Source organism: Phaethon aethereus, assembly GCF_964289735.1.
Source record: "Phaethon aethereus genome assembly, chromosome: 7".
Taxonomy (NCBI): Eukaryota; Metazoa; Chordata; class Aves; order Phaethontiformes; family Phaethontidae; genus Phaethon; species Phaethon aethereus.
Genome location: NC_138583.1, coordinates 32,164,156 through 32,185,227, shown reverse-complemented (window position 1 = coordinate 32,185,227; position 21,072 = coordinate 32,164,156). Strand labels below are relative to the sequence as shown.

The 21,072-nt window shown below is 39.4% G+C and overlaps 1 protein-coding gene across 1 annotated transcript in view; it reads left to right on the top strand.

Annotated features, from left to right (window-relative positions):
• ABLIM1 (actin binding LIM protein 1) overlaps nucleotides 1-20,390 on the top strand; it is a 90,542-nt gene extending 70,152 nt beyond the window's left edge. Inside the window, exons 12-22 of the mRNA XM_082002337.1 lie at nucleotides 3,691-3,795; nucleotides 6,121-6,168; nucleotides 8,379-8,525; nucleotides 10,707-10,798; nucleotides 10,932-11,037; nucleotides 13,182-13,243; nucleotides 13,550-13,610; nucleotides 14,607-14,614; nucleotides 15,865-15,939; nucleotides 18,884-18,964; nucleotides 20,199-20,390. Coding sequence (XP_081858463.1) covers nucleotides 3,691-3,795; nucleotides 6,121-6,168; nucleotides 8,379-8,525; nucleotides 10,707-10,798; nucleotides 10,932-11,037; nucleotides 13,182-13,243; nucleotides 13,550-13,610; nucleotides 14,607-14,614; nucleotides 15,865-15,939; nucleotides 18,884-18,964; nucleotides 20,199-20,312 — 899 coding nt within the window. The 3' untranslated portion in view covers nucleotides 20,313-20,390. The remainder of the gene's footprint in view (nucleotides 1-3,690; nucleotides 3,796-6,120; nucleotides 6,169-8,378; nucleotides 8,526-10,706; nucleotides 10,799-10,931; nucleotides 11,038-13,181; nucleotides 13,244-13,549; nucleotides 13,611-14,606; nucleotides 14,615-15,864; nucleotides 15,940-18,883; nucleotides 18,965-20,198) is intronic.
• The last annotated feature ends 682 nt before the right edge of the window (nucleotides 20,391-21,072 follow it).

The window sequence follows — 21,072 nt, the reverse complement described above, 5'->3', positions numbered from 1 at the left end:
ACTCTCATTGAGAGCCTGGATTTCATCTCACATGCCTAGAATTTTTCAGAGGCATTCAAGAATATTGCAAAGCTCCCGTAAGACTTCCATGTAAAAAGAGCTCCGAAGTAATGTGTATTCCTCTGCTCACAGACCTTCCCATAAGGAATCTACCCCCCTTCCTAGTGAATTTTGGCCTTGGTTTTCACAGGTTCCTGCTTTCCTTCCCTGAGGCAGGTCTCAGATCAGATGCTCTCTGTGTGTGATAACTCTTTCCAGGGTTTTGTGGATGCAGCTGAAAGCTGTGCTCTGGAAAACAGCCATGCTTTGGCTGTTTCATGGCATTCAGTTTTGTGCTGGAAATGTGAGCTACATATCTGGACAAGATGATGAATTATAGTTTGACAAAACCTGAATAGGACTTAGGGTTTCAGGTGCTGTTGAGCTCTTTTTCCTATGTTCAGAAGTAGAGCAATAAAATTGCAAGTTGAAAGAAGGCTCAGTGTTGGCTGCATATGGGTTTTTTGGCCTGATTCTGTGAACTTGGCTTGTGAATCACACAGTGAGCCCGGTGGTGAACACTTCAGAAGGCAGCAGGAACCTGCATGGACTGTGTATAGGCAAGCAATTATATTCCTGACTGCTAGAGGAACCTGCTTAACAAATCAAGCTATAGAAAAAGGGAACTACCTGATGGAGCAAACAGAATCAAAGAAAACAAGCCTCTGAATTTCACTTCTGAGGCTGCTGTGCTCAAGTGGTTGATTTTTATATTAAACTTACTCCGTTATCTCTTAACATCCGGCACCCACCTACACACATGCACATATTCAACTTCATGTCAGGGGTGTGAGAGCTAGTTTTTCCTACAGTGTTGTTGAACTGGAGTACTCTTTTTGCTATGTGGAGTTAACACTAGTTATGGCATATCTGAGAGAATAGGCAGATTGCAGGCACAGCAAGGAACCCAAATTCAAAGCACGCACAGCCGCTGCTTTTATGTAAAGCTGCACGCGGGCCGGCCATGAGGCCCTGGGAGGCAGGTACAGGTAGGCTAGCAGCTCTGCTTTCCTGTGTGCCTGTACACCTTCCACGGATATTGGCACTGCTTTCATAAACTGCGGGTGATTTTACAGCAGCATCTGAAGCACTTAAGCCTCATTATTAGAGTGGGCTCATCAGGGATGATCTAATGGGAATCTAAGTAGATGTACCATTCCCTCCCGCAGTGGTTGGAGGTAACGAGACTGCCATCCTAGTAAGTATAGACTCATTTGTCAGTATGGTAGGAGTCATTGAGAAGAGAGAGGCTGCACAGGAACACCAGGAAATAAAAGCCAACAGAAGCCTCTGTAAAGCAACACAGGCAGGATGATACCACACTAATTGTCTGCCTTGTACTGTACGTGTTATCCAACATTGCCAGTTCTCTATGAACAAATTGTCTGTGTACCAAATAAAAGATTAACCAGTGTACATTTATGGATGTGAGCACACTTAATTGTGTCTAGTTGAGATAAAGGGGTGGGGGATAAGAAGGGTTTCCTCCTTGTATTTGTAGTGTTGGTGATAGAGGCGTTTTAAATTGAACATGCCCACATTTTTACTACCAGTTCCCAACAGGTAAAGTGTATTTGTGACTCCTCTGTTATGACAGTCCACAGATCAATAAACCCCTTTTGAGTCTTCTATTTTATTGAATATACTAATTGCTAATGGGAGCAGAAAGGCAGAATGACATGTTTCTATAAAGGTAGTACATTTTAGAACGAATTATATCTTGAGGCCATCTCAATACTGATGTTTTTTTCCCTACAAAACAATAATTTTGCTGAAAAGTGACTCATCATTTCTCAATAGAAACAAAAAACATGAGTGAAATCAGCTTAACCAAGTTAGGTGTTTCACCATGACAGTATTTCAAGGGCTGGACAAGTAGAACATAATATTGGAACTGCCAAGTAAAGATTATACATTGAGATATGACAATATTATTTTAAATAATCGTTCATACTGCTTTTCACAGTTAGTAAACCTAGCACTTATTGTTACCTGGCCAGAAGCTCAGCATCACTGCACCCAAAATAGAAAACCACCATCAACATACGTGGTTGAAAGTACATTGTGTTTGGGGGATATCATGTACGTTAAGTCACTCAGGGCTGAAATATCCGAGTGGCAAATACAGAATATTGCACATGCATTCTTCTGAACAAATTTTGTACAGCCAAGCGCGCTGAATTGTGCATGTAATTTTTAAAACATGTATGTGCAGATGGATTAACTTGTATACTGGCAGAGGCCTCTGTGGCATATCTCTCTCAGCGAGGTTTGTAAAGAGCATTTTCTTTTTCTCCTTCTGGTGCCTTTTAGATTGACAGATAACCCCCAGTACATAAGTAAGTGTGCCAAGTCCCAAGGTTTCGGGTCCTCTAATGGGATATAGGAAACTAGTACCTGAAAGGAGGCCTGCAGTTTCTTTTTTGTTGTGTTTTATAGCCCTCCTGTACTTTTTTCCCTTGGCCCCTCCACTTTTTTTTAACTTGCTTTGCTAATCAGCTTTTCTAGGGTTTTTTTTAAACCCTTCTGCATACCTGAAAAATGGAAGGGATTTGATGCTCCCCTACTTTTCACCCTTGTGGTCACTCACACCCATGTAAAATAAACACCCATGTGGACAGTTTTTGCTTGTGCAAGTTCACACTAGTGTGAAGAATGGCACAGAGTAAAAGGCAGCAACATTCTTTTATGATACACACAGTCATGTGTTTGGATATCTGGCTGTTAAGTCTTGATGCTTGGGGATCACCCAGCATGGTTCTGCAACAGCCCTCTCTCCCTGACATACACAGGAACTTGCAGGGCCGTTGGATTACTGTGGAGGGTTGTTAGGAGGCAAAGAAATGGTCCTGGTGAGAGTAATCCTACAAATGGAACAAACTGTGTGTGCAAAATGAAACTTAAATTTTTAGACATTAGATTCAGATTTGCTAAATCAGCAGTAATGAGTTAATGTCACCAGAGCCAAATTTGCCATAGACAGAGATTTGAGGTGGAACCAATGGTATGGGCGCAGCCACCAGATGGGCTGCATTGCTTTACAAATTATTTTTGCTATATCAAAAATTCTCCACCAGAGAGCTAAACCAATGAAAGAGTGTGGATAGAACAGGGATGCCTTTTGATATGGGCCAAGTGACCTAACAGCTGTTCTCCATCTTTATCTCCTGTATGCTTTTGGTTTACGGAACTGTAGTAACTGCCAGCATCTGCTTCTATCTGCTTGGGAGTTGGTTTCATTTTGGGTTTGCATATCAACTACTATGCTCTGTGCCTGCAACTTTTAACTCCAAATATCAATCTTTGTACTAAGTCATTGCCAAGTAACCTTCCATTCTTCTTTTCCACGCTGCCCATCTGCACCAGCTGCGAGCACACAGCTCCTGCCTGCATGCTGTCAGAATAAGTCTGAGCTGCTGAAACCTCAACTCTAGCCTGAACATGAATATTTGTCTCTGCAGGAATATCAGGGGGAAAAAAATGTCACCAAGGCTACCAATTCTCGTTATTGTTTGTATTTATATTTTTTGTTCAACTTCTTTTTTCCCTTGAGGTTTTGATTCCACCGATTTTGTTTGGGTTTGATTGGGCTTACTTTTTTTTTATTGCTCTCCCTCTTCTCATTTTGTTTTCTCCATTCTTTCATTGGAGGCAATGAGCCGTCCAGCGGTCGGAACTCCCCTGTCCCCTATCGGCCCGACAGCCGCCCTCTCACTCCAACTTACGCTCAGGCCCCTAAACATTTCCATGTTCCAGGTAGGAGCTGGCACTGTATGTGTCTCGGTGTCCTGTCACAGTGTAGAATGTAGCCTTTGTAACTTTTGTCTTGTCTTCATCGTTTCACGCTGTTTATCATGGGGTGCACCCGCAGGGTTTGGAACAGCCTGCTCCTGGGCTTGCTGAGAGGAGTAGTGAGTTAAGAAATGGAGGGACTGGAGGGTGTTAATTGTGATTTTTACCCATTCTGTTGGTCAGGTCTTTCACTATTGGAATGCCTTGGTGATGGCCTGTGGGCTGGATATGAGCTATGTAGGGCTTGATTTTTCTCACAGTTGCCTCAGCTAAGCTGCTAACTTCGGAGGAGTTGGTTTTGATTCACAGTGGCACGTAGAAAAGAGTTGACCAGTGAGACATTACATATGTTGTTCATTCAGATTTTTGCGACTTATTTCAGTCTTGAACCAAGCAGTTCTAGTTTAATGTTCCCTTTTTTTTAAAGCAGATGAGGATGTTTCTTTACTTGTTTTGTGCAATGGCTTGGTGCCCTCAGGGAGACTTGCAGATCCACAAGGATATGTATACCTCAGGATGTCCTCTCTGTAAAGGGCAGGCTCTGTTTTGAAGTGAGCTGCACAGTTCTTCCAACCCCTGAGAAGCTCATCTGTCTTGCATTTTGATGAGATGAGAGTGGTGTGTCCCTAGCGTTGTTGACATGCATCTTCTGACTGCATCAGTGCTAGCTGAAAGCTTTATTATATCCAGTTACTCTTCAGGTCCCCTTCAGTCTAGTATCCCTTCGCACTGCCAGAGGCTACCGCTCTTCCTCCTTCCCTCAGATCTGGCAGATAAACTGTTTGTGGGAAATCCCTTTTCAGTCAGTGTGACCTGGCTTGGCTAAGGTAGACTGTTTTAACTGCTTAAGCTAACCTGGCTCACTTTGACTTGCGTAAGCTAACGCACACTTGCATGAATAGCTCTGAGTAATAATCTCTAGCATGGTGGGAGACCTGTCCGCTTCAGCTGGCACAGTGCAGCCCCAGAAGGAGCCATGTTCTTGTCCTCCTTCTAGCTTTCTGGTATAGATGTGCGCAAAAGCACTGCATGACTACCCTTGTAACATTTATACCTGTTGGCTGGTCAAGTAGCCATAACAGATCACTAACAAGAGTGAAATACTTCAGTGTCTTTGTGTGCAATGGATTTGCCTGTTTAGTCGAGGACGTAGGGTTCTACTGAGTAAGATTTGCCTCTGTTTCCACAGAGTTCTAGGGTTAGCGTTCCTTAATGCCAAAGGCTAAGTTGACAGCTGTAATACTTTAATTGGATCTGCGATACACAGCATGTATTTCTAAAATGCTTTTTCATCTTTCATTCTGATGTAACTGAAAACTTTTTTTCAGGCAGTATGAAGTAGAAAAAAAGAAAAATTGACATTAATTTTCTAGTTCCCCGTATCCATTTTTGTCTTCTAGTAATATTTTGACAGGTTTTGCATTGTAGCACTCATTTTGGATTAACTTCTGTATTTGTAGCTATGCCGAATACATGAAGTGTTGGCTTGGGTGGGGAAGTAGTTTGGAACAAACTGGTTTCTATTTCTTAGATAATTATTTGTAAAGTATTGTATCTTTTAGACATGCTGTAGATTTACTGCATTAGAGTTCTGGGAGGTGTTTTTATTCAGATTTGCATTGATACTGTGCAATCTGGTGGGCCTTACATTAAAAAAAATACAAAAAAGAAATAAAATCTATCCTTGTGGTTTGAGAATTTTAGTAGTGTATCAGTTAACACTCATAAAGCATCCCTTTGACTCACTGAAGTGTAACTGTTTTGAACAGACAACAACAGCATATTAGGCAGCTCTTTTGTTCTCTGATTTTCGAGGTAAATTGTAGGCTCACTGCATTCTCCTCTGCTCAATCCAGCCAGTCAGTTGGGAAGAAAATTGAGCTGATGTGACTGAAGCACAGTTTTCCACAAAAGTTATTTGGGGTAGTTTTCTCCAAAAGGCTTGTATCTTCACCGTTGAAATGTCTTGCTTGTTTGCATTTCCTCTCTAACTTGTATCCCACTGGTAATCTTCTGAATGTTGAAAATGAATGGTTCATGACTTGGATGCATCCACATGTTACAGAATCAGCTCCAAAGGACTTCATCCCACATGTCTCTGACTTTTCACTTGTTGTTATGTTTTCTTTCCTTAATAATCTGATTTTCTGTAATACTGAAATAGCTTTCTGGCTGTTTTTTGTGCTACATCCTTGATTTGGTCTGTCTATTGTTTTAGTGTTGGAGTTATCTTTATCTACAAGTGAAGCAGTTTTCATATTCCCATTTTTCTGTTTCTCAATTTCACAGATCAAGGTGTCAACATTTACAGAAAACCACCCATCTACAAACAGCATGGTAAATGATCTTTCTCTTTTTATTTCAAAACTGGAGTGTCAACTAAATTAAAAGGCATGCAGACTAGTGAAAAGCATTCAGTTTTTACTTTGCAAGCATTAAAAATTAGTAGTCCACGCTTGAAACAGCTGTTACTGCATGTCCTGCTGAGTAATTATGTTTTAAAGCATGTTGTTTCATTTGGATCTTATGGTTTAAATCTTGGCCACATTGATATTAATGGAAAAATTGCCATTAACTGGGATTTTGCTGTCTCTTTAGCATTATGATGCCTTCCTGTATTTCACCTCTTTAAGTTTATATTTTCAGAATACAGGTACTGATGATGTTAAAATGGATTAAAAACAATGTTTTCTGACAGGAACTTCATGGAATATCCTTATTTTAAACAGACAAAGTACAATATTTTATTTCAACAGCGAAGGTGGAGATGTTATTATTTAATTATTGAAGATAATATAGATGACTTGTCACTGACAGGGCTAATTTGATTCTCAAGCCCTGTGATACAGCTCAGGTAGTATGCTGTACTTGTTTTTCCAAGTGTTTGGATTCTGAGTTGGACAGCAATGTTAGTGCTCTAATCTTTTCTGTGTAGATGTTGTTATAGCAAGTCTGAAATAAGAATGATGGCAGAAGCCCACTGCCTTGCCAGTCTTTAGTACGGCAGAGCAAGGTCCTGGTTATAACAAGAGTGTGTTCACTCTTCCCTTCTGCTTTTAACAGAAAACTTTGAATAGGAGGTGATTTTTGTGTAATGTGGTGAAAGACGGATGACTCCACTTTTTAAAGACTTTGAGTTTGTATCCCTTTGCAGACCCTTTATCCAATTAAATGTATTTAGGGTTAAGTAGCAAATTAGCAGTACTGCAGGGTTTAGACGAACAGTTGGCTGAGAGCCATTGAGCTGAGAAGCCCAGGAAGTCCATTCTGTAGTCAGGAGTGAGCATTGCAAACAACACTGCTGTGGTTTTACGTGAGGGTTTTTTCCTCTTTGTTTTTTAAGTTTCAAACCATATGCTCATTTTGGAAAAAGTCTTAACATTATTTTTGTTTATTTTTATGGTTTTAATGTATCTCCTCACCTCCCATTAACATGTGAATGTTTAACCACTGACATCACCAATTCTAATACGTAAGTACTGTTTGAAGTCATGCTTTTGTAAACTCTGACCAGCTTCCTCCATACCTGCAATTATGCTTAGTTTCCCAATCATAAAATGCTGAGAATTCCCGATGATATCTAATACTGATGTTCCTAAACTACCCTGAACATGTTGGATGAGCAACACGGTGCTTCACTTCGTTAACAGATGTGTCTCTGTTTAATAAAACAGAGGAAAGGGAAAAGTCCAGAATCCTTGCTTCTGAATACAATCGTTTTATATGAAGAGAAAGTGATTTGAGCTAACAGTTTGCAGATAAGAAGTAGTTAAGGCTGGTTTTAATGCAAACTAAATCCTCTTAGATGTCAAGAAGTGAAAGCCATAGTGTACATCCTCACATGCTTTTAAGAGACTTTGGCTTAGACAGGAATCTTAAGTGGATGCCTCACTGATGAGATATTTTATTGGTGGGGTTCATTTCATTGCAAGTGCTTTTTCCTGCCAGGATCTGAATGGAGTTTAGTATTTATTAATGAATTCACATCTGCTTTTACTACTACTGCATGCTAATAAGCAAGGGCATGCAGCAGAAAAAATCCACTGATTAAATAAACATATTTGTTTCAGAATTCTTTTTTTTATTTCTTTTGCAGCTTTTTACAGAAACATAGGAAATAATTAGCATGAGTAAAGCTAAAATTAATGCTGTTCCTGTGAACTAATGTTTTCTTGCCCTAGAGGGAAGACAGATCAGTATATAAATCTGGTTTCATCTTCATTAATAATCAGCTGTCCTTAGGAGATATTGACAAATACTGTTAGATTGAATTTTCTTACTCTTGCCTAATCATTCTAACACTGTGCAACCCTAGTAAAATCCAAAGTTAATTTGGGGTTATTTTGGGGATGGGGATGAGGGAGGAAAGGAGAGTTTGATTCCAATCTATTGGCAAGAGAAAGACATTACTTTGCTTCAAATTGCAATTAGAAAAGGAAAACGTGAAAATGTTTCTTTTGAAAATCAACTTCTTGTAAATTATAAAATTTTGCCAAAATAAGGAAGACCTTTATATTACATAGCTAAGTTCCCTGATTGCCATCTAGATGCAGCTGCTTTGGCAGCACAGAGCAAGTCCTCCGAGGATATCATCAAGTCCTCCAAGTTCCCAGCAGCTCATGCACCAGCACCCAACGAGATACCAAAGATTGAGATGGACCACTGGCCAGGTCCTCCCTCCCTTGCAGCCATAGGTATGCAAAAAAAAGATACAAGCGATGCGTCTTAAAAGGTACTGGTAACCAAAGTAGATTAATACTGGAGCTGTAAAAATGGGTAGTGAAGATTGTGTCCACTCCAGGTGTTCACCACGAAGCGCAGGTCTTCTGGTGAGACCTCCAAGTGTCTGTGAATTTAAAACTATTGAATAGTTCTGAGTAGAAGAGGTTTTGCTAGAAGACTTTGGAATTGATCACACAGATATTAACCTATAGACAAATTACGTGAACTCCCGTGCAATAGCTTAAAAAATGTGGTGTGTCACACAAGCCTGACTTCTTTCAGTTATTGTCTATTTAATCTTTTAGTCCTAAGCTAATAGCAAATATTCCACAGAAAATGTGATTGCTTCCAACCACATGACTATTTTCATGGCAAGAAGCAAAGACTGAAGTGGAACAGTTAATGAGCTAAGAATGTCCTGGTTTTCAGAGTTACTGTATCTACAGACTTTGTATTTTTCTTCTGTGTTGTTGCACTACAGGTATCATCATTCATTTCTTTAAATCATGTGCATGATCATTTTTAAATTATTTTGTTGTTTTGTGGTTTTTTTCTCTGTTAATTTTTATTGACCCCTGTAGCATAAAATAAACTATCTAGCCTGGTTCTGAAGTCATGTCTGAAACACTGAAGGTGTTGCCTGTTTCAGGTTTTTGTGAAGGAGCGTATGGTTGTCAGCGCAATGGGATTTTCATAGAAGTGGTAGGAGAGGAGAGACAGGATGGGAGAACTCAATGGCCAGTTGAAGGGGCTGCATATGCAGCGGCACTTTTTTTAAAAAGTCCTTTATATGGGATTGCAACCTGACAAACACTACAGTCACAGTGATAACACCGACATCCTCGAAACTCTCCTGACAATGCTGGTGATAACTACAGCAGCATTATGCCATATGTCTGAGGTGGAGCCTTTGTTGGAAATTTTGTCTCTCAGCTTAGTCTCTAGGCAGTGGATGACAACTTTTAATTGTTTCCAGTATAACTGCTTTGTATATTGGCTATCAGGTGATTTCGTTATACCTGAGAAACTAAACAGGACTGTTTGGAAATTATACAGATAAAAATGTGCTCATGGACCTATTTTATTCAGAAATAAGGCGGCATCATACAAGATTAATCACTAAAAAACAAACCCACAAGCCCCAGTTTTTTCAGCTTGCTGTCTGATTTTCTGTGTTACTTTGCTTACAGAGCCAGAATGAGCTCAGAAGTCCAAAAAATGAGTATTACTGCTATTGTACTAAAAAGTCTTGCAAAAGCCTGAGACACCAAAGAAAATAATAATTTAAATATGGGCAAATAATTTCCCCATAGCTTTTTCTTCCCTCTCTATATGAACATCAATTTAACACTGCTGTACAAAACATTTAATTGATATAAACCTTATGATACTTTAGTTGGAAAATTTAGTCTTCATTCAAATAAAGCACTGAGTTTGCCTAGCATAAGATTGGTAAATGACTATATCGAGATATAGCCTGTGCAGAAAAAAATACAACTGCTGTCTAAATGCTTGCAGCAATATCATATTCTATGTATTCATGGAAGTGTCCTGATGTCCAAATTGGACCATTTTTTAAGACTATTCAAGAAAATAAAAATTATTAAAAAAAAAAAGTAAGAAACTAATGTAGAACACAAATTAGTTTGCATTTTAGACTAAAAATAATGCCTTGTAAATATGAGTGTCCCTTCAGGAGATTAAAGTAGTTTCATTTTCCATTTGCAGAGTTAATTCAGATTCGCTTTTCTGAGTCTAGATAAAAGTATAAATGTAAATCAGATTTTCTGTTTTCAACCACGGGTAGTTACTGGTGCCATTAAACCCCACGTTTCCAGAACTAGCAATCTGAGCTCCTTTTTTCTATTACATTGACTTATGGCTTTTGTATCCAGGACGATTGCTTAGTTGGGAACCCATGTGCAGTTTAACTTCTTGTTAATTTTATAAGAAGCCTGATAGCCATAGGGCAGGCTATCTGAGTGAGTTTTATGAAGGGTGATTTTTTGAAAAAGTCTTTTGAGTCTGCAGGAAAATACTGCTTTGTTTATTCAGTAAATCAAAATGACCAGTACTTTCTAGCATAGAAATTTTCAAGCTGCGGTTGAACTGATACACAAAGCTTTTTCTCTGCTGTGGTTTTGTGGAAGCAGGAGCTGACATGAGACGCAGATCAAGTGGAAGAGAGGAAGATGATGAGGAACTACAGAGACGCCGGCAACTGCAGGAGGAGCAGCTCATGAAGGTGTTTATAAGCTTGTCTTCATGCTGTTTCTGAACACCATCCAAAAAGTGTCCCTTTGTTTTCTGTAATGAATTTCTACTAATGCCTCGATCACCTTTGTTTTATTGATATATTTTTTAATTGCTATTTATAGCTCAACTCTGGTCTGGGACAATTGATACTGAAAGAAGAGATGGAAAAGGAGAGTCGCGATAGGTCAGCCCTTTCTGCCAGTCGTTACGATTCTACAGGTAATTCACGTGGGCAATAAAGCTAATAATGAACAGTGAATTAATGAACACCGCATATACACATATCAAGCAGTCTCTCAGAAGAGACACCACTGGGAAGACAGCTTGATATGTGTATATGTGATGTTCTCCCCTGAAACTGGCCTAATTCTTTAGCTGGTTTTGGTGAGGGGAGGAGCATCATAGTTGGTTTTTCATTGGAAGAAATATGAGGTTAAGGATTTTCAGGCAATTTTGAGGAGAGTGATTTTCTAAGATAGATAGGGAGTGAGGTAAAATATTCAGTGACTATTACATCACAGATATGCTAATAGTCTGGGTTATTAAATTACAATAAGACATTTTGCTTAAACTGGTGGTTCCTATCACTGTTTAGTCTCTCCTCCCAGGGAGAAAAAAATTAGCAACATTTGCCATTGGGGCTGCATATTCCAAACACAGCCAATGTTTCGGCCTTGGCTGGCATTTTGATTGTGTGTATGCTGTTCCAGAGCAAAAGCACAAAAGTCAACTTTGGTTAATTGGTGGCTTAGATTCTTGGCCTCATTGCACTTTTTGATGTATATCTGTGGCCTTTTCTGATCTCCAGAGAGGGGCTTGGGGGTTTTACTTCACTCTCTTCACACTGGTCACCGTAGCACAGCAGCTGTTCTTCGAGCAAAGAAGGGAAAAGATAAGTCTCTTTGGAGTCATCCACCAGAGTAGCTGCCAAGCAAACTAAGATTTCCTTGTGTTCCTTGTTGCATAAGTGTGTTGCCTCTATTTACGGTCTTGAAGAGAATGTCTGTGGCTGTCCCTCACTACCTGTAACGTTTACAGGGCTAGAGTCTACCTGCTCAGCTCAGGGCTTATGGTTTTTTATTAACCTTAACACAGATGAGAGGACTCCGTTATTGGAGATGTGTCCATCCCTCTTGCAGTGATAATCAGTGCAGTCATCAGTTGCCTTTTGTGGAATCAGTGGTACCTTTCCCAAAACTTGTTGTTGCTGGCAACAACACTGCCTCAAGTTTTATGTTCCCTGCCCTCTGTGGTAAAAATAACATTTAAAAAAACAAAAATTGAATTCTTACATAGAATTATTGAATTCTATATCTTGTCTGAATGCGCTGTATTAACTGTAGAGATGCTGTTGCATTATTATGCTGACAATCTTTCTATTTATCCATCTTTTTATCTGTATTTGAAAACATACCCTTGACATTTCCACATTCTTTATGTTTCTCGTGCAGTTTCTGAGGTCAGTGCCAATGCTAAGTTAAATGCCCCCAGATGCGTTATTTCACTTTCATTTTATAAGAAATCAGGAGTCACAGAGCTCTGTTGAATCATGTCATGTTCTCAGAAGTGTCACATCATGTGTGGGATAGCTATAATTTTGGATCATGATGCCAAATTCACAAACTCATTCAAATTCACTCAGCACTGCCCATTACTGATCATTCTCCTGATGAAGTCAGTACCAAAGCATCTGTCAATTACAGTGTTACAGGATGAAAACTAATAGCCTTTTCTTCTTCGTAGCAAAAATGGCAAGCTGAAGCGTGTGAATACAGAGGGAATGGAGTGTTAGTCATATGTATCTTGGCTTATGCAACAGCAGAAGCTGGGAGCATGAATGAATGCAGTAATAGTTGCTGTAGGAAGGATAGAAAGGAAATTCGGGAAAGGTTCAGAGGGTATGATGATATATAAACCATGTGTGCCACTTAGGAGAGTGGAATTGAATGGACCTGCATGGGAGGCTTAACAGGGAATCTATCCAGTCAAATACTGTCGATCTTGGATTCTCCTTGTCCTTTATCTTGGTCATAAGATGCACAATAATACTTTGCCTAGCTAAGGACTAAAGAGTTATTTATTTTGCTCTCTTGTCTGATCCTTGAGCATTACTTTAAACTCAGTGGAGAACACTTTGATTTTGAGCCTGGCAAAATCACAGTGTCCCTTCTTGATGACCTGCCACCAAAGCATGATAAAGCTGTGTGTAACTTACAGAATGTAGGGAAGGTTGTGATGAGTTTGGGGCTGAAAAGTTAGTTTCTTAAAGTCAGTGTGTCTCAGTTATATGCTTAGCTCTTTTAACTGTTTTTTATGCTAGTTGATTCCTCAAATGCTCTTGTTTTCAATTTTTTCCCTTCCTCATTCAACAGCGCATGCCTCAGCCTCCAAAACCTCTTCACTCCCTGGCTATGGAAAAAATGGACTTCACAGGGTAAGTAGATGGTGATTTTGAGAAGCAAAAGGTGGCTTTAATTATCTATGGTATTTATTTCCATATTAACGGTACTGGATTTTCAGTTTGATCAAGCTTTCTAGTAAGACCATCTGAAGTCAGACAAAACCTAATTTCCCTTCCCACAAACTACATTGTTAAAAAGGCAAGAAAGCAATGCAAGAAATGTTGTGAAAATTGAGGAGAAAAAAAGGCTTAAAGCAGTGTGTCACTCCTCATATACCAACGTGCTTGTCAAGTCATGAACCGTGAATTTATGTGCATGTCCCTCTTTTTCTCTTACAGCCGGTGTCTACAGATTTTGGTCAGTACAACAGTTATGGGGATGTGAGTGGTGGTGTTAGAGGTAAGGCTGAGGAGCCTTTTTACATGCCACTTCATTACTGAACATGTTACGATATTTGATGATTTTGGTTGTTTTATTTTAAGGTTGTAGATGTAGTTACTTTGCATTTGCTCAGTAGATTTTAACTTCCTCTGGTAAATTCAGTAATTAACCCAAACTCTGCAAATACCTATTTAAAAGTTTGGGTTTATTTTGCTAAATCTGCTGTGTGGAGCTGATCCTTGTTTATGCCAAAAGACTGCTTTAGCATTGGTGCAAATGGAAAGCAGGTAACATCTATTATCAGGAATATGTACTGAGTTCTTTTATGATGTTTTCTTTCTCTGAAAATTACCATCCACTGCACAGTCTAAAAGAATGTGCCACAGTGAAGAAAGGAGGATAATGCCTTCTAATCCCCATTGCTGCTCGTGATTTTCATTATGACTTTGAGCAAGATGTGATATCAGTCACTGCCTAATAAAAATTGACAATATTTATGAAAGTTATGAAACTTTGAGAGTTAATGTTTTGAAATGATTTAAGCTGAGGGAGAGGGAGAGGCTAGTTATCTCCAAAGTGAGATTGATCCCGACTACCTTAGATACCCTACAATCAGGCATCTTCTGTTGGTGCTTGTGTCTCCTTATAGCCTGTGGAGGAATCTAGACAGCTACCTGATGGCAGAGGTTAGGTGAGGTGAATCCCACTCTATATATTTGAATTTTAGTTGGCTATTTATTCACTTGATTGTGGTTTTGTGTCTCTCAGTATTTCCAAAGTGACTTGATTTTCCTGAATGAGGAGCCTGCTCAAAATGAAAAGGGCTGCAATGTTTGGAGTGTTTGACTCTTTGCAAATTAAGTCCAAAAGTTGGAAGGTTGCTGGCCCTAGAGAATCGAATGGGATTTTGAAAGATCAGGTAGACCAGAAGACACAAGGATTATCTGGTAGATTGTGATCGATTCCTGTTCTTCTGCATTCTAAAGCTGATGAGATTTCTCTTTTGCTTTTCAGATTTCCAGGTAGAGTACGGGTTTTCATCAATCAACTGACAACAGAACTAAAAGCATCTACTTTCTTGTTGAAGTTTGAATTTCTGCTACAGGGAAGGGTTTCATAAGACAATAGCTTTGATTTTCCTGCATGTTTAAGAGTAATCACAAATGTAGATTCTTATCAACAAAAAACAGGCACAGCCTCCGATTCCTCCTTGTTAACTCCCCAGAGCTGGGTTGAGAGAGCTCACACCAGTTCTGTGACTTGCTCTGTAAAATCCACTGTCTGTTGATATATGAGTTATTTCCCTGGACAGCTGAGGGTGGATTTAATTCCAGCCTCTCTAGTACCGACCCCAGAGACAGATAGAAAGTCTCTTCTGGAGGCAATTTTCTCGCATACCAGGAGCCTTGAACCCCTCATTTTCACCCTGGAATTTACTCTGCAAACAAGATGGCTGATCAATAGTTTTCTACAGTGCTGCCATCACAGATTGAGCCAGTAAGAGGTGTGTTTGCAAATATAAACCCTTTTACTCCAAATCTTGTCTGCAGGGGTTTTTCCAGAATGGTTTGTCTGGCTCCTCAGCACAATCACAATACAAAATGGCAATTTAAGAAAGGGTTTAATTACTTGGATAATTTCGTTAATGGTGTATCAAAATTATGATGATTGGAAAGAGAGTAAGATTATGAGAGGAGAGAGGAGTTGTCCATGTATTGTGCTCAAAACATTTTGTTAGGAACAGTACCTGCATCAAAATAGCAGCTTTTTACCCTATCCCTGTTTGTGTTCGTAGTAAAAATTTCCCATTATAGAGAAAAAAAAAAAAAAAATCTCTCATCTGATACAGTAAGTGACAGGAAGGAAAGCCCCGAGGTGTAATACTGCTTTGTATGCTGCTGGGTGGGATCTGAATTAATGCTTCTGTGTATTTGTCCAGAGAAGAACCCTACTTAGTCATGGGGGTGGGAAAGAGCCCACCACTCTCTTGGGGTCCCCACTGGAAAGTGGTGTTGGTAGGCTCGGCGGGGAACTATCACCAGCCTTAGCAGCGACAGAAGGCTGTGGTGGCTGAGAGGATGGAAGGATCCCTCTGCATGCCTCAGAGAAGTGGTAAACAGTAGCCATGGCAATGATCTATATGATAAGACCAAATATTTAGACTTGAAGGAAGTCTCAGGGCAAATTCACCCTTGTTTTCACCACTACTTGAGTGCCTTTACCCTCTGTGTGTGTAACCTGTGTGTCTGATGTATACCTGTATCTGATGCAGTCCCTTCCGGATGGTCATGTCCCTGGAATGAGAATGGACAGAGGAGTATCTATGCCTAACATGTTGGAGCCAAAGGCAAGTGCAGATGTTATTCTTTCCTTCAAGACAGTGAAGATTTTACTGTGAAATGGAGATAAAATACAGGAAATGTCTTACTTAGTTCCCTTGTTTTTCTTCATCTCCCCTCAGTCCCTGCTCCTTATGTGCCAAACCTCTCCCGTTGTTCTGGACTTTGCCTGTTACAGGTGTTAGTACTCAGGCAGGCTGTGGGCTTCTTGGGTCAAGGAGGCTTTTCCAGAGACAAAACAAAGATAGTGAAGATGCTCAATAGCAAGTTCTCTGTCAAGCTTCCACTAGCCAAAACAGCAGGCCAAACTGGATGGGAAAGTCTCAGATCTCTCAGGCTGGAAAAGTGATGCAGAATATTGTGGCTCTGTTGAGGCTGTATTGATTTAAAAATTAATGAAATACATGGATCTCTGTTTCAGATTGGAAGTTAGATACCTACATGTCTATCTGGATCTGTTCTTTAGCTCTCAGAACTGTTAGCCTGACATCTTTCTATAATGTTGAATTCGCTTTATAAAAAATTCTTCAGGAGATTTATTGGAAAAAGAGGCAACATCAGCTGAATATAATTTAAGATATAAATTAAAATGCTTTTGCAGCTATGTCTAGAGACATCAGAGTTAAAAATGAACGTAAGATAGAGGGGATTCAACCAGGGCTGTGCTTTAAATCTTACAGCTTTCTGTATTGCTGATGAACCTTCTGAGAAATCATGGTTTTGTTGATGTTACGAGGATCAGCATTTCTGCAGTTAAGCGAGGAGCTCGTTTTGCAAAGCAGACTACTATTTATGCTTCCGAGTCACCTCCAGACAAGGCAATAACCTCTAGGTTATTAGTCACCTCTAGGCAATAACCCTAGCTTTATAAGCTGAGACCTCATTGCAATGTATATTAACAAGTGTTTTTATATATTATATAAATAAGACCTTGGGGACATCTCCAATTCCTGAGGTACTACTTTTTATTCCAAATAATTTCTCTTTCAGTGCAATAGAAATTTTTACAGCCACCACTGCTGTTGATGCACCCAGTGATTTGGAATGTTATTTTGGGTGACAAATTCTGTCAGTATTATTAGTGATAAAATTTATGGGAATTTTCATGACATAGGTCTCTTTCTGTTGATGTTTATAAAGGTGATGCCAGACCCTCAGCTTGTGTGAATTGGCAGTATTTTTATCCATGCCAATGGTCCCAACACTAACTTAAACCTGATAAAGTAAAAGAAACCAACTCAAAGTCAGCGTGAAACATATGAAAAATGAAAATTAGTAAACTTAAGAATGACCAAATCTTACCAAATGCTTCTCCAGAAAGGACAGAATTTGTGCATCCTTCCACCCCAGACTAAGACATGCCATGTTGTGAATATCTAAATATAGAATGTACTTATGACCATAGAGCTTGACGTTTCCTATAATGCTGTATATGGTAGCTGTTTCCAGTATCAAACATAAACAATGTAATTCAAAGCATAGACTTAATTGTACAATTGTGACAATGTCAGAATCTCCTAAGAATCATATCTTACAATTGGTATGTAAGCACACGTTATTTAAATTATTATTACTTACAATAAACTCAGTGGTGTGTTGATTGATGCCTGAATCTTATTTATTATAACTCTGAAAAGTTCATTGGGATAATTGTTGACAATGGAATGAACTTAATTGTCTACTTCTGCACAGAAGTTAAGTTGAATTTCTTCTGATGTTAAAATAATTTAATTAATAGCCTTGGATAATAGCTCAGATGTCTCTCCAGGAGAGTTTTGGTGGTCTCAGTCTTGTTCCCATTGCCCCATAAGCAGCAATAAAAGCTGAGCCAATCCCCACTGAAGTCTGCAGAAGAACTGAATTGACTTCAGCATGGGTTGGATGAGGACCTCACTGGGAATGCTGTTACCCTACTGTGCAGAGACATGCAATGAGAAGGGCTATAGGGAGGCTCTGTCAGACGAACGTGGGCTCTCCTAGGTCATTCCAGGCATTTGTGGAAGTGGCTGCCCAAGGGAAAAAGTCCCAAAACAGAGTTTTATTTGCCAGGGATGATTCCAGAAACTGATTTTAAGGCACATGGTTTTCTGAAATCCTTCTAAGCAGCATTGTTTCTGTGGGGTTAAACTGATTTGGGACCCACTGACAGTAAACATTTTACTTCAGACAAAGAGCCTGTAAAACAAAGGTAAAATCATTTGTGCATTTAGGAACCGGTTATTGGCCAATAATTGCTTTGTATAAGTTCTGGACATTCTCTGCAATGTAAAGGAAAAACAACGGAAACGTTAGTGGGAGATGTGCTGGACACACACTTTCCTGAAGTAGATGAAGGTGTGTAAGACAAATATCTCCTTTAATCCATGTATGTATTGCACAGCCAGCAAGCACAGTGGGCAGTTGTTTAAATTTTTCAACTATCCAAAAAGGCAAAGAAAACCATGTGATGAATCTTGATGAATCAATATTCAATATCTTGCTTATTCAGAGTTGCTGCTTTTTCTGATGTACTTTGATGTGGTTCATTTTCAAAAGTTCACTAAGTGTCTTTCCTCAGAGCTGTCCACACTTCGGCAACCATCAGTTAGACCAATGAGTGCCAAATATATTTACCTTAATAAACTCTTGAGTTTATACATTGCTGGATGAGAAGGTATATTGAATAGAGAGGACTGTCTTACCAAAGTAGCTGCATTATATGCACCATAAAAATCAGTGGGGTGGGCAAGTACACAGTGGCTCTACAATATGAGGCAGTTTGATACTAAATATATTCTTGCTATGTCGAGATTGGCTTTTCTTTCATGCAATGTAGGGGACAAAACTGCTATGATTTCCTTTGGAAAGGAAACCAAATGTTTGTGTGGTTATGAAAACGAGACACATTGTGTTCTTTTTGCTTTAGAATGTAAATACATCTCTTTTTCCCCCTTTTATACATTGTTCAAACAGATTTTTCCATATGAAATGCTCATGGTGACCAACAGAGGGCGAAATAAAATACTAAAAGATGTAGACAGAACCAGGCTTGAGGTAAGAGAAGCAAGTTCCTAAATGCTCTTTCCTGCTGAAGTTGTTTGTTGTTGTACATTTGAAAGCTCAAACACTGAAGTGTGGGTCCTTGTTAGACTGGGAAGATTTCTCAGCACTAAGCAGGGAAGGAGGAGTCAGACGGGGAGGAAGCAGCCGCATCTCCGTGAGCAGTGCTGGGCCAGGAGTCCCACATCTCTGTCTCCCTGCTGCTGGACTTAGCTTCTCACAACCCCCTTGTGTTTTCAAGCAATTAATTATATACTTGTAAATTGGTAAAAAGCCCGAAGTGTTTTTTAGTCATAGGATCCATATAGGAATGTTTAATCTTGGATCATTTCTAAGCTAAGAGTCAGTCTCAGCCATCCCTGAAGATCAAAAGTCTAACTTTAACTCACCTGTGAGTCCTGTGAGTTAGACTGGCTGATACCCAGAAATATGAGGATTTAAATTTCTGCCAACAAATAAAAATTGTTTACAGCTTTGTGGATTAGAAAGACTTAAGCAGCCCAGCAGAAGGCTGGGGATGTCTTAAGTCGTTTGTAGTTAGTTAATGTTCTGTGGAGATGCATGGAAGAGGCCACAAAAATTTGGGTAAGTAACCATTTATCCGTATTTTTAGACTAGTAGATATGTGATCACTAATCAGAATTCAGTGCTGTGTTACATTAGTGACAGAGAGAGACACTTTCCCCATCCAGTGCACTCTAAACCAGCTGAACAAGAAGTAACTTGTGCACAAGGCCACACAAAAAAAAGTTTCATTGGCAGTAGAAAAATGATTGGCCAGACATCTTCCTTCTCAGAACTTCAGATGTAACGTGTCAACCTGCAGCCCTTTTGCAAAGCTCTCCTGTGTCTGAATTTCCATACGTATGCAGAGGTGACTAGCTAAAGCCTGGGACACGGGCGCGCAGGAGCTGGTTTTGTTCTCTGGTCTATCACTGCTTGTTGGGTGGCTTCAGACAAATATTTTTTCTGATCTCCTGATTTCCTTTGTAAACTTCTAAGACTTAACAAATTGCAAAATTTTATTGATTTATTGAGCACCTGAATTGATGAGGACTTGGATATGGGTATTGCCAAAGCATTATTATTTCCTGCAATGGCTCTTACACAGTGACATGAAACCCTTACGGTACTCCTATCTTCCATTGTGTCTCTCTGGCTTTGACTGACCATTGCCTTTTCTCCTTTTTTTTCCCCTTCCTTTTTTTTTTTTTTTTTTTTTTTAAAGCGTCACTTAGCACCTGAGGTTTTTCAAGAAATATTTGGCATGACGATACAGGAGTTTGACAAGTTACCTCTCTGGAGACGCAACGACATGAAGAAAAAAGCAAAACTCTTTTAATCTGCCTTTAAACAAACCAACAAAAATGATACATAGGATATTGTATCATACAGTCCAAACTATTTGGAAGCAACTACTTATCACCAAAAAGGGAAAATCTCATAGTGGCACCTCTGTACACAGCAACTGAACAAGATGAACATTTGCTCTCCTGTAACATAGGGAGAAAATACCTGGGCTCAGAAACAACAATGATGGTTTTCAGAGGTGTCAACTTGTTACATGATACTATACAAGATAGGAAACTGTTCTGTTCTCCCTCAGTGATATTCCCTTTACTTCTCTCCACAATATGATGGACTTTATTGCTAGAGCCAGGAAGTGCCCTTAGGATGCCTTGTAGACTAAAGTAGTTGTAACCCCTCCAAGAACTGGAAAAGAATATATATATATAAAAAAATATATATATATGTATGTGTGTTTGCGTGTGTGCGCACATGTATTTATATCTACCCATCTATCTATGTGTGTGCGTGTATGTATGTGTATATATGTGTATATATATGGAGAGGAAGACAGATAGATAGATAGATGCTCTGTAGTGAAGGAGAAGCCCTTGGTAACATATCCCCATGGTCACATTGTCGTTCACACAACTGTTTCTTAATTGGCACTCTTTTGAAATGGCATCTTCCTCGTGTGATACAATCTGTAAAGGTGGGCACTGTGCTCACTTACAGGACATACCAGTTGAATTTCTGGAAAATGGACTCCTTGTATATATTTGCTAGGATGTAGGAAGTGAATTGCTGTGTCTGTT